A 13,354-nucleotide genomic window follows, 5' to 3' on the forward strand; every position below is an offset into this window, starting at 1 on the left:
CACCATACAACCTGTCCCCTCAACCATCTTCCATCTCAACTACTCCTCTCCCTTACTGCATGCCCACCTCTATCTCAACTCTTCAACTTGTCTATCTCCACTGGCACATTTCCATCCTTCTTTTAATATGCGCTCATCTCACCAATTTTAAATAAAGCGATTCTCGATCCAACCCACTCTTCAACTACCGTCCTATCTCTTTCCTCCCCTTTGCCTCCAAACTACTTGAGTGACTAGCGTATAAATGTCAGTCTCCCTTTATCTCCACTCACTGCATTCTCAACTCTCTGCAATCAGGCTTCCACCAAACATTACACTGAAACTCCTCTCACAAAAGTGATCAATGATCTCTCCTAGTGCTGTCAACTTCACCTTAATAACATCTACCATCTTGACTACTGTAAACTCCTACTATCTGGCATTACTAACACACATGTATCCACACTTCAAGCCATCCTAATTCATGCTGTTCTTCCTCTCTCACCACTCCACATCTGTTGTACCACTTTGCAAGTCCCTATACTGACTCCCTGTGTCCTCCTGATTCCAATTCATATTACTCACTGTTACCTACACAGCCCTAAACAATACAACCCATGCATACATCTCAAATCTCATATCAAACCACTCTCCCTCTTGCCCATCTTTGACTTGTTCCTGCTCTGGTAACCACCCCCCACTCCCAGCTACAAGATTTCTCCAATGCACCCAATTATGGAATTCCCCACCTCGTCCAATCCGGGCCTTTCCAACAGCCTTCAAATCTGTAGCTGTTCTCTGAAAACCCATTTTTTGTTTAGTGTTTATCTTATCCCCAATGATACTATTCACAGTAATGCACCATCACAACTATCCCAATCTTCACTCTCAATCACACTTGATCCTTTTGTCTCAGCTGTGTCCTCTTCCACTTAGAATGTAAGCTCTCTAATGAGCAGGGTCCTCCACACCCTTTATTTACATGTCTGCATTAGCTTTGTATACCTTGTGTGTCCCTGTTTTGTGTTTGTCCTGTTTTCCCTGCTTTACGGTGCTGCAGAGCACTTTGGTGTCTTACAAATCTGCGATAATAATAATATTATTTTTCAAAAACAACTGTTGCATGGGATAATTGTGAGTTTTGTTATAATTTCATGAAAGAGAAATGAAACTTGCATGTGTGCTGTGGTTGAAGTGGAAATTTAGAAGTGGTGGTATGGAAAAGTTACATTATAAATGTAATTTGATAGTTTTACAATGAAAGTAGTAGAAGTGGTGGAATGGCAAACCACCGTATACCAGCCCAGTTCCATCACATATGTTACCAGACAAGAGTTTTTATCAAATTGAATTTGTGTCAGTCTAATTGTGTGCTTATGTTTTCTGTACTGTCACTAAGAAAGTTCTAAAGACAAATATTTCTGTTACTCTTATTTATGTCTGATAGAAAATACTAATAGTAGTGACCATGGATGGATTGGGAACTTAAAATGGCCCTGGAAATAATTCTTGAAGTGGCCTCCTGTGGGCGGGACTAAATCAACTGTAGGTGGGGTCAGCACAAAAGTGGGCGGGATTTCGAACTACTAGAATTTGGCTGTAGTAACATTTAGGAAAACCTAAATGACTTATTATACAGTGAGTCATTTCTAAAGCAATGCAGTGCAAAACTGCCAGTCCTTTGTAAAAATACATGAATCCTTTTGTGACTGATTTACACCGCTGTGCTCCAACTTGTTTAGTTGCCTAATAACACATCCTTCCAACATTCCCTTCATAGAAACATATCTGACTGTTTAATAAGCTTAACTATTACGAAACATGATGGCACAATCGTATTTTATCAGTGTACAAGAGCTGCATATGAGCACCGCAATGATGCATCTTTCCCTGACGTCATGAGATGCAAACTACCAGTCAAGTGTGTGTTTTTGTGTGTTTATGTGTGTGTGTGTGTGTGTGTGTGTATAAATTAGAGATACTCAGGCTCGGTTCCCCAAGAACAGAACACTGCATATGTTATTATTCGTGTGTATAATCTAAATTATTACATTTATTTCATGAAAGAGACATCTAGTGAGGAACACTCAAATTACAGTTACCAGACAGAGTTTTGGGTGCTTATGTTTTCTGTACTGTCACTAAGAAAGTTCTACAGACACATGTTTCTGGTACTCTTATTTATATCTGAGGGAAATGACTAATACTAGTGAGATAAACAAATCTTTACAATAGAATAACTATGGCGCTTCCAAAATTTAAAAAATGTGACAAAATAATAATATAGTGAAAACATTAGATTCAAAATTCATAATTCATAATCTTCTCTTCTCCTATATCCCAAATATGAAAAATTACCCTAACAAGTTTGTTTCCTCGATCTCCTTTCTAGCTTGAAAATGTGCTTGTGACAAAAAGGAATATATATATAGCGACACTGTACTATACAGCAGCCGCGGCGCTGTCAAAGAAGCGTCCGCTGTGGTGCTATATATAATACAGCACCGCCGTGGACGCTTCTTTGACAGCGCCGCGGCTGCTGTATAGTACAGAGCTGCCTTAACGCTTTTTTTTATTTCGTTGGAGGAGAAACTTCCCCTTAAAAATGCTCAGTGCGGCCCTGGGGTGATCAGCGCTTCAAAGCAAAAAAATAGGAGAAGAAAAAGATAGCATAGTGTTGTACCGTAAGTATACAAAATATAAAACATGTGTTAGTGAGTTACATTCTCATTTTCTTTCTTTTAAGGAGAGGACACCATAGGGATACAATGCACACGTCTTTGGAAAGTCATCTGTGTGGGGACCTAACCACAGGCACCAGGGGTATGAACAGCATCTAAGTTGCTGACTATAGGTAGCTGAAGTGAAGTGTCATTCCTTTATAGGCTTTTCTTTATGGGGTAAATTACCTCCTAGTGTCCTCTGACTGTCACTTTTTCTGCTTATGTTAACTGATAACTAATAATTGTCCCTTGAAAACAATAGTTGGAGTGACCTCTCCTGGCTGAGTGGTGCAACTACAATGAAAATAAGATGTTTAGATTTAAGCATAGTTTTTAAATTGAATGCATTGCTATTGTCTTATCTATGGAGAGTGCAGACAGAACAGACAACTCATTGCACAAGATAAGGACAAAACATCATTTTTTTATTTGTTTTAAATGTCCAGTTATTCAGTCTGATTCAAAATTTGGCAAACTGGAAAACAAAAGGAAAATAGAAACAGTTAGTAAAGGATAATAATCAGCGATTACTTATTTAAATATGTATCAATTCTTCCATTATCATGATGAACAAAACTGTCCACAGAAGAATAGAAACAACTTTCTTGATCGTTCTTATGAAACCTGAGGACATAAAGGGGATAAATATCTCTATGGAATCACATATGTGGTCACAACCTGCCAGGAAACCCAGCAGCTGAGGCTCACATCCAATCATGTGACTCCCTAATCAGCCAGGTCTGCTCTGCGGCTTCCCGGCTAATTGAGACATATAATGCAATTTGGGCAGAGGGTATCAGTCCTCCTTAAGCATTTATATTTGGATTTCCGACAACAAAACGGAATAAGAACGGTAAGAAAACACTTGTAAAGTTTAATTTAACGGTAATGTTGTATTTTTCCCTATAATTCACTATGAGGATATACAAACACTCGGTATTACATTTTTTATGCCCTTTTCTATAATTTTTAAGCCCATTTTTATTCACTGTTGCAAAACCAAGAAGAATTCTGGAAACTATGACAAAACTCAGGGATATATAATAACACAGAGATAAAACACCACCCAATTACTTGTGTGCATAAATCTGATGTTGAACAGATTATTATTAAATGGGTGTAGTACCAATTAACAGTACTGACACCACCGACACAGAGAAACGAGACATGAGGACTCCGAATACGTAGTACAACCCCTAAAATAATACTAACATTACATCAATGACAGCCGAGTCTGTCCATCGCCCCTTTAACAGGAGTTGCGGTTTCTGATGACTTCATTTTGCAGAGTCGGCAACAGAGCGAGTCGTCCCATCAAGTTATCTGCATCCTGGTTAGTATTTTTTTTTGCAGGTCGCTGTACTACGTATTCAGAGTACTCGTGTCGTCCTCTTCTGTGTCGGGGTAGTCAGTATCGTTAAACTGACTACCACCGTATCAAACATCTTGGTCATATGTAGTAATTGGAGGATATCACCAGCAAAAAACACCACAAATGTAGCCAGGTTCAGCTACAGACAACATTGTCAGATAATTACAGCATAGTTTCCAACTTTCCATTGTTGCTCTCCGGGAGATCTCGGGAGGAGGTGTGTGGTGGGAGGGCGGAAGAGGGTGGGGCACAATGAATTGCATCATATTGGCCCCGTCCCCGTAAAAAATTGACATTTTGTCGCAGGGGACGAGGCGTAAATGACGAGATTAGCAGTGTCATTTAGGCTCCCGATGAGCAAAATGTTAATATAAAATGCCCCCATTATTCAGAGCCAAGGCCTATATTCTGAGAATACGTCTAACAGTTCATTAGGAATTATTGGGGTAAAGTACCTCCATGATTTCCCTGGTTCTTAGTTAATTGATTGGCTTCTCACTGATATCACTCCTAGTTGTCAGGTCACACTGGTCCCTAGTTAGATGATAAACTGACTCATCACACTTAATGTTCTTCTCCACTAGAGACCACTTATGATACGTAAGCGTGTGAAGATCGGGTCTCATCCCATACTTTCAGGGCTTGATTCATTAAGACACGTCCGTAGTCAACAAGGAGCGCATCTAAAGATACGTCTGATGATGAATACAGGTCTATGTGGGCTCTACTCTAACTGATAATACACTGCAGGATACATCCAATACATGTGGAATATAAAGTTACAAAGAGAGCAGGTGTGCACCTTGAATTGCACTGGAGTGGGCTAACGCGTTTTACTCCAGGCACCCACAGTGCTTTGTAAATGAAGTCCCCTGTGTGTAAGTGAAAGGTGCACGTTATTACTATATTTAACATCAAATTATAGTTTATTAACTGCATTCTTTTAAGTAAAACTCTCCCATTAACACATCTTAGTTAGCTGGTAAAGCTGACTTCTCAACACGTATGTTGTTTCTAGTGCTATGGAGTTTACATGTAGTATAACAGCAGTTCCACTAGCTGCCATATTTACATCCAACACAATAGCAATAATATAACACTGAAGGGTTTCACTTACTAAGCTTCCAAACTGCCAATTTCAGCAACAATAAACACTCTATGGACAAAAGTATTCGGACACTTGACCAACAGGGACTGTAATGACATTGTATTCAAATACATATATTTTAGTATGGAGTTGTTCCCCCTTTCGCAGTGAGAACAGCTTCCACTCTCCTTGGAAGGCTTTCCACAAGATGTTGGAGTGTTCCTGTGGGAATTTGTGCCCATTAATTCTGTAGAGCATTTATGAGGTCAGGCACTGATGTTGGACGAGAAAGGCTGGCTCGCAATCTCTGTTCCAGTTCATCCCAAAGGTGTTCGACGGGGTGGAGGTCAAGGCTCGGTGTGGTCCAGTCAAGTTCTTCCACACCGAAGTCATTAAACCATAGTCCTTACTTTGTGCAGAGGAGCACAGTCTTGTTGGACTAAAAAAGGGCCTTCCCCAAACTGTTGCCACAAAGTTGGAAGCATAGCATTGTCCAAAATGACTTGGTATGCTGAAGCATTAGGATTGTCCTTCACTGGAGATAAGGGGCCTAGCCCAAACCCTGATAAACAACCCCATACCATTATCCTTCCAGTCAGCCAAGTAACGTTCTCCCGGCATCCGCCAAACCCAGACTCACCCATCTGACTGCTAAACAGAGAAGCGTGATTCGTCACTCCACAGAAAATGTTTCCACTGCTCCAGAGTCCAGTTTTGGTGTGCTTTACACTTCATCCCACTCTTGGCATTGGTCTTTGTGAAGTAAAGCTTACATGCAGCTGCTCGGCCATGGAAACGTATTCCATTAAGCTCCTGCCGCACAGTTTTTGTGCTTATATTAATGCCAGTGAAAGTTCGGAACTCTTCAGTTATGAATTTAGCAGAGCGTTGGCGACTTTTACTCACCATGCGCCTTAGCAGTCGTTGACCACACTCTGTGATTTTACGTGGTCTTCCACTTTGTGGCTGAGTTGCTGTTGTTCCTAAATGCTTCCAAATTCTAATAATATCACTTAGTTGACGTGGAATATCCAGCAGGGATTAGATTTCACGAACCGTCTTATTGCAAAGAAATACCTCAATTCAATAATTAACAGGTGTGGCCAAATACTTTTGTCGATATAGTGTATTTAAGACATAATATTATCCTATCTGTCCTGTTGTCAGTACTTATTATATAGTTACTTAGTTATTGTTACCTGGTCTATTTGCAGGAGATGCCTGTTCAACGTCCTCATTTCCTTTATCCTTATTTTGCTTTTTCTTGCTGAAAGTGCAAAAATATTGACAAGTGATCAATTACAGAACATATCTAGCAGGAAATATAGACTGAATGTGCACAAAGAACCCAGGTTCTGTATGTTATAAATGGTGCCATAGGTCACTTAGTACAGTACAGTAACACAGGTTCCATCATAACACAGGTCTACTAACGTTACATTTTATGGGTGAACAGTGTGTTTCTGTGGATTCATTGACAAAATCTCAAGTAAGCTTTTCCAGGGAATAGGACTTTGGGAAATTAAGTTTGCATTTAGGTGACTGTAATGTATTGACGTACATGTGCCCCCAGGCAAATTTTACTAATATGTTCCTTTTTCTTTATAGCCTCCCTCTGTGCTTTTCAATCATGTCTTTATATGACATATCTATTTTTGGGTGAATTCACAAATTACTTTGTGAAGAACTGGTTAAGAGACAAAATACAATGTATCCAAACCGGGGCTGAATGTATTGATCCCTTGCTACAGACCTATTACTATTACATATAGGACATCCCACAGAATGCTTTACCTCACTCACATCGTCCCATAATGACTTATTTATTAAGTGCTCCCTGAAAACACAGAGATAGGGGAGGTAACACGGTGCATCACAGCTGACATTAGAGAAGGAACAGGTCTGCTTAATGCTAAATCTGCCCCCTGGAAAAGGCTGGAGACATACACATGTACCTGCCAACCAGATTACATCTGCTAATATAGGATAGTAATAATACGAATAATATACCTCTCCTCTAGGTAAATAATGTGTAACATGATCTGTAGATGATAGTAAGTTATATATAAGTATAGTTAGTAACTTACTAGGTGTAGATCACAATTCCCATTATTATCACAATGACAATGATGCAAGTATTGAACAGCACTATCCAGTTCAAAACCAGGATGTTATAGAAGGCTGTTGAAGAAAAAAAAATGTTAGGTGAGTAATCTTCATTTCATATACTGGCACGTTATATAGGTCAATTATTTTAAACAACTAAAAGTTACATACAGGTAACATAACAAATGGGCTTACTGCACACAGGTTAACGCATCATTTCAACCTCAAACGTGATTTGGACACAAGTATCCTACAGTCTAACAGTTTAGAGTTGGTATCAGTGTGTAGAGCAGGTGATAGGGAGTTTATCTAGGAGGGAATCATACTCTGAATTCCTTGTTACCTAACAAATTGAATGAGGGAATTAACATAGTGTTATTTCTGAGCTCAAGAAGGTAGGGTTTCTAGTATAAGAACATTGTAAACCCCTCTGTATGACCCTCCGGGGTTCGGTATTTTTTTGCGGATTTTTTTTTCTGTATTTTGTTGTAAGATCAGTAAAATATTGAACAATTTGGACAATCTTTTAATAATTTTGATTATGGATGCCCAACCTAGTGGTTTGAAAACATTAAGGGCTAGATTTACTAAACTTCGGGTTTCAAAAAGTCGAGATGTTGCCTATAGCAACCAATTTGATTCTAGTTATTTATTTTGTACAGTCTACAAAATGATAGCTAGAATCTGATTGGTTGCTATAGGCAACTTCTCCACTTTTTCAAACCTGTAGTTTAGTAAATATACCCCTAAATGTCATTTTTTTTATACTATTTCAATTAACTTTGGATATTCCATATTATAATGCTTTATTAACACATATATAATTTTAGATATTCGGTATTATTATGTTTGTAAGTATTGAAACCAAGGTATTAACATATAATATTGGTTTTGGCTCTTTTTCATTTTGTAGGATACTTTGGTGGCTACTGTTTTAAATTAAACAATGCCATCCACCATTTTGCATGGGATTTTCATCCTTTTTAAACACTGATTCCATATAAGAAATTTTAGATAAATACATAGAGGACAAGGCGTGGCCGCCATTTTGGTGAAGTCCTTCCCACGACCACCATTTTTGATTTCCTCATTCCCATAAGAAATTACTCTAACAGAAATTAGTTTCCTCCTACAGAGGGGTAATTGTACTTTTGTGTATAAGGATCAACCTTTTTCTCACCTCTGGCACTTTGGGGAATCTCTGTGGTCCCTACAGCTCTTACACGTCCCATTCTGCGCGCTGAATTAAATGCAGAGACAACTGAAATGCAGATAATCTTCATTACTTTTATTTTTTTATTTTTTTATTAGTAACATCTTGTCTTAAACAATATTACAGAACAGAAAAATTCTTGAAAGGTACATTAGTGAGATGACAAATACACACATAAATTGAACAGTATGTACAAGACTCTCTCACCGAGCTTCTACAAAATAAGTTTCGCTCCAAATCAGCATAGTACCATGAAGATGTTATTTTGTTTTTAATTGTACAAATAAGGAGGAGAAGATAAAAAAGAAGGGGTAAGGGGATGGTACCGGATAAGATGGGGGGGGGGGGGGGGAGAGAACAGATTGGGAAGGTTAGGGGAAAAAAGGAGGAATTCACGCCTTTATATTTTTAGCAGAAGATAACAGTTCAATCAGGTATTTCCAGTGACCAACTAGAATAGTAGTAGTGGTTGGTTGCAGTATGAAGCCCAAGGAGACCAGATTTTGTTGAAGGGAACGGAGAAGCCCCCTAAGCACGCTGGTGATAGGCTCCATCTGATAGGTCTGCCAGATCCGACCACATTACTTTTATTTCAATGTAAGAGTTTATCCCTTTTTATGTGTGCAGAATAAAAGAAAAACTACACATAATTGGCCTTCTAGACTTCTGTGGTTGTTGGCTGGTGGCCTTGGTGGGCATTGGAGCTTCTGAAGAGTCCCGAGAGGAAAATTCAAGGTGTGAAAGAACCGTGATTGAGGATTGTCAGATAAAACCATTTTTTTCTTATCACACATACGTAGTATTACAACTAGTATATGCTTTGGTGTTTGCCAATTCAGCACTATCATCAATCTCCTGTTTTGTTGATTTATACAGTACATATACTGTGTTCCTCTCTTTTTTCTTTTCTCTCTCTTTTTGATAACATTGGCGCCACTTTTATATTCGTTGGCTATTATCATTTAGGAGAGACCCAGCGATCTCTATTAAACACTCATAATTACCAACTATCCCTATTTTCCAGGAACAGTCACACTCTTCAATGTCTATATATTCAGATACCTTTAGATATTTTTTGGAAGTGTGTCGCTAAAGCTGGGTACACACTACAGTTTTCATCAAATAATCGGCTTAATCAGTCGACATACGACCTCTCGTTCAAAAGTCGGGTCAGTGTTTGCAGTGACACGATGGTCGAAAGTCTGCCCAAATGGACGATTATCGCCTCATTTGGTTGGTCGTACCGTTTAATATTTTCGTTCCAATCTCGTTTCCGCCGTGTAGTGTGTATAAACTTCCGACTGATCCACAACAGCGAGTACGAAATTACAGTTATTGCTCACGACAACATGGCTGTAAAAAGTCGCTAAAGGGACGTCCGCTCTTCCCTTTATCGTCCTAAACAAGGCTAGTGTGTATGCAGTCCATGGACCGAGCGATCGGACCATCGATCGCATGTAAAATCGCGCGGCATAAAAAGTTGGTCGAAATTTCTGTAGTGTGTACCCAGCTTAACCAGAGATGCAAATAAGGTAGAGATTTTTATTAGCACAACCTGTTTGTTTTCCTTCTGTGTTTTATTCACAACAATGTCTCTATCCTCAAGCAAAGTTTTTTTTATAAGCTTTGTCTGTTGATAACAAAGTGTTTGGATATTGTACACAATACACAGAGTTCTGTGTATTACATCCTACATATGATGTGATGATTGATCACAAGGATTATATTGTGAAGATCCTGAAATGGGCAGGTCTGCAAGATATATATATAAAATTATAAGCTCCCCAAATAGAAGACTTGTTTTAGGAGACTGCATTCGAATCCACATCATCCACTGACATGTTGAACATGACACTATTCCATAAATGGGAAAAGATTCTTCTAATTGCATAAACTATAGGTAAATCCAAAGTTCTGGATTACAGGGTATATTTATTCATTTTTGTTTCGTACACATCAATTGTAAGACAGGAATATGACCGCTGGTGACCTGTCTATTCTTTTGTCAATAACAAATAGCACAAGACTGAGCTACACATTTTCCAATTTATTTCTAATTTGTTAATTGAGCGCTGGGAGGAACTATAAAATTCACCTCTTTGCCGATGATGTGATATATGATTCATTACTTCATTATAATTTTTTGCACAAGAACTTCTATCTCTAAATAAAATTAACACTTCAACAGGGATTTTCATGGTTCTACTTAAATCATTTGTAATAAATTTAATTTAAAGTTGTAAAGCTTGAAATCACAAGTCTATTAGTGCCCTACAAATATCCACCTTCTGTATCTCTGAGGTGCTGTAAATACATGATATCTTATAATAATAATAATAATAATAATATAATAATATCTTCAACATGTCTACTACAATAGCCCTTTATAAATGAATCCAAGGACCCTGTCATGTATTTACATTGAAATAGTTAGTCCTGCTTTCTGCTGTCAAAGAACTAGATGGTTGCTCTTCCTCCCTTTTGTTATGGTTTGGGAAAACAGGTTCACAGCAGAATAGGGAATGAAGAGATTTTGGAGACTTACTTTTGTGGTCATCATCTTGCTCATTGGTATCCATTGGTGGTGACTCCAAATCAAAACCTTTCATATAAGGAAAGAAAAACAGTTAGGATTATATTTCTTAAAGTAACAAAAGAAAAACAGCTAAAATAGTCAAAAATCGCTAAAAATAGGGAAACCTATATTACTAAATTCAGTAATACTTTTACTGCCACATTACCTATTCTATTATCGCCATTTCAGGAGCAAGATAGTAGTTTAAAAAATGTTTAGAAATGCATTTTTCATCCATCCATCTATTGCTCCTCCCTCCCTCTCTCCACCTATTCTTCCTCCCTCCCTTCCTCTCTCCATCTATTCTTCCTCCCTCCCTTCCTCTCTCCATCTATTCTTCCTCCCTCCCTTCCTTTCTCCATCTATTGCTCCTCCCTCCCTTCCTCTCTCCATCTATTCTTCCTCCCTCCCTTCCTCTCTTCATCTATTCTTTATCCCTCCCTCCCACCATCTATCTAATCTTCCTTCCTTCATCCACCTATTTCTCCTCCCTAGCTTCCTCGCTTTATCTATTCTTCCTCCCACGGCTACTCACTTGTCCTGTCATCGTGGTGCTTGATGTCATTGTCAGTCCATTTTGGCGACTCCATATAGATTTCTTGTCATGTAAAGGAAATAAACAATTAGGAATATATTTCTTAAAATAACAAAGAGAAAGTGTTAAAAAAAGTCGAAAATAGTTACAAAATAGGGAAGCAAGGAGGAGATCATACCGCACAAGGTATATCATCAATTATAGATCCCTATATGAGTGGATGAATATACCACCTCATATCCCAGAGTACTTAATTATAGAGGAACTGCTGAGTGGTGCACATTAACACTGTAAGATTACTCATACACAAAGAAGGGAAAGACATGGCAAAAAGGGGCACTCAGAATCTATAAGTGGAAAGGCAAATAATGAAATAAAACATAACCTTTATTATTATCTGTAAAATATAGTGTGCTTCTCCTGAAGAGAGAAAACTAGCGAAATATTAAAAACCAAAACATACAAAGTGAATTAAAATTGCAGATCAACTGCAGACGCTCTGTGGTCCTGTCTAAATTATTGTAAAGTATATAATTCATATATATAGTACAATCTAATACATTCGTCCACTAAATCATTTGTCGTTATATCATAAGGAGCTACTCATCCTTAGTATATCAGATAATTCCAATATCTAGCTCTGAGAAATTATATTTCTTATATTCTTTATGTTATAATAGAATTCAAGATAATTGGATTAATCCTTATAAGGAGTTTCAATTGATTTAATATATAGTCTGATAGATACAGTTAATACTCTATCTACAGAGCAAACTGTGTACCTGTCCTATATGATTAAGGAGTCTACTACTAATGTTTCACTAATGACACAGATTATCTTCTCTCAGCCTAGACTGGGAAACTCTTAGATCTAGCCAGTACACAACAATTGTAAGACAGGAATATGATTGTTATTGTCCAGTCCTAAAGAGACAGAGCTGTCCACTTTCCCTTTCAATTCTTTGTGATTAGAGCACTGGGAGCAACTATAATATTGCCCTCTTTGCCGATGATGTGATACATGAGATCTTCAGTACTTCATTATCTTTCTTGCACAAAAACTTGTATTCCTACATTTAACTTAGTTGGTTTCTAACAAGTCAACTGGGATTTACATAATTGTACGGAAATAATTTTAAATGAAACACAAATAAAGATTTGAAGATTTACATTATAAGTCTATGAGTGTCCTACAGATATCCACCTTCTGTTTCTCTGGTGTGCTGCAAATACATGAGATCTTCTACACATCTACTGCAATATCCCTTTATAAATGAAACCCTGGACCCTGTCATGTATTTACATTGAGTTACTTTTTCCTGCTCTCTGCTAACTAATAGCTAGATGGTTGCTCTTCCTCCCTTTTGTCACGGTTTGGGAAATAGTTTTACAGCAGATTAGGGGGTGATGTAATTTTGGCTACTCACCTGTGTGGTCACCACCTGGCTCAATTGTCACTACTGGTGACTCCATATCAATACCTTTCATATATAGAAAAAAAAACTAATATAAATATATATCTTAAGGTAACAAAGAAAATCAGTTAAGAATAGTCAAAAACAGTTCAAAATAAGGAAACCGATTTCACTAATATAGTGAAACTTACACTGTCACATTACCTGTTATGGTATCGACATTTCAGAATGGAGATTACAGTTAAAAATAACTTTAAAAATGCTATTTTAATCTATCTATCCGCCTAACCATCCATCTATTTCTCCTCCCTCCCCCTATTCCTCTTTCGTCTCTCCATCCAACTATTCC

At 37.9% G+C, this 13,354-nt stretch overlaps 1 protein-coding gene across 6 annotated transcripts in view; it reads right to left on the reverse strand.

Annotated features, from left to right (window-relative positions):
• Positions 1-3,106: 3,106 nt before the first annotated feature.
• Positions 3,107-13,354, reverse strand: part of LOC142109292 (uncharacterized) — a 44,444-nt gene continuing 34,196 nt past the window's right edge. For all 6 annotated transcript variants that reach the window (XM_075193416.1, XM_075193414.1, XM_075193415.1 and 3 more), the window contains 7 exons: positions 13,018-13,071; positions 11,591-11,653; positions 11,026-11,082; positions 8,448-8,528; positions 7,249-7,342; positions 6,361-6,428; positions 3,107-3,177 (listed from right to left, as the gene is read on the reverse strand). In XM_075193416.1, coding sequence (XP_075049517.1) covers positions 3,149-3,177; positions 6,361-6,428; positions 7,249-7,342; positions 8,448-8,528; positions 11,026-11,082; positions 11,591-11,653; positions 13,018-13,071 — 446 coding nt within the window. In that variant the 3' untranslated portion in view covers positions 3,107-3,148. The remainder of the gene's footprint in view (positions 3,178-6,360; positions 6,429-7,248; positions 7,343-8,447; positions 8,529-11,025; positions 11,083-11,590; positions 11,654-13,017; positions 13,072-13,354) is intronic.

The sequence above is a fragment of the Mixophyes fleayi genome, chromosome 12, assembly GCF_038048845.1.
Source record: "Mixophyes fleayi isolate aMixFle1 chromosome 12, aMixFle1.hap1, whole genome shotgun sequence".
In the NCBI taxonomy this organism is placed as follows: Eukaryota; Metazoa; Chordata; class Amphibia; order Anura; family Limnodynastidae; genus Mixophyes; species Mixophyes fleayi.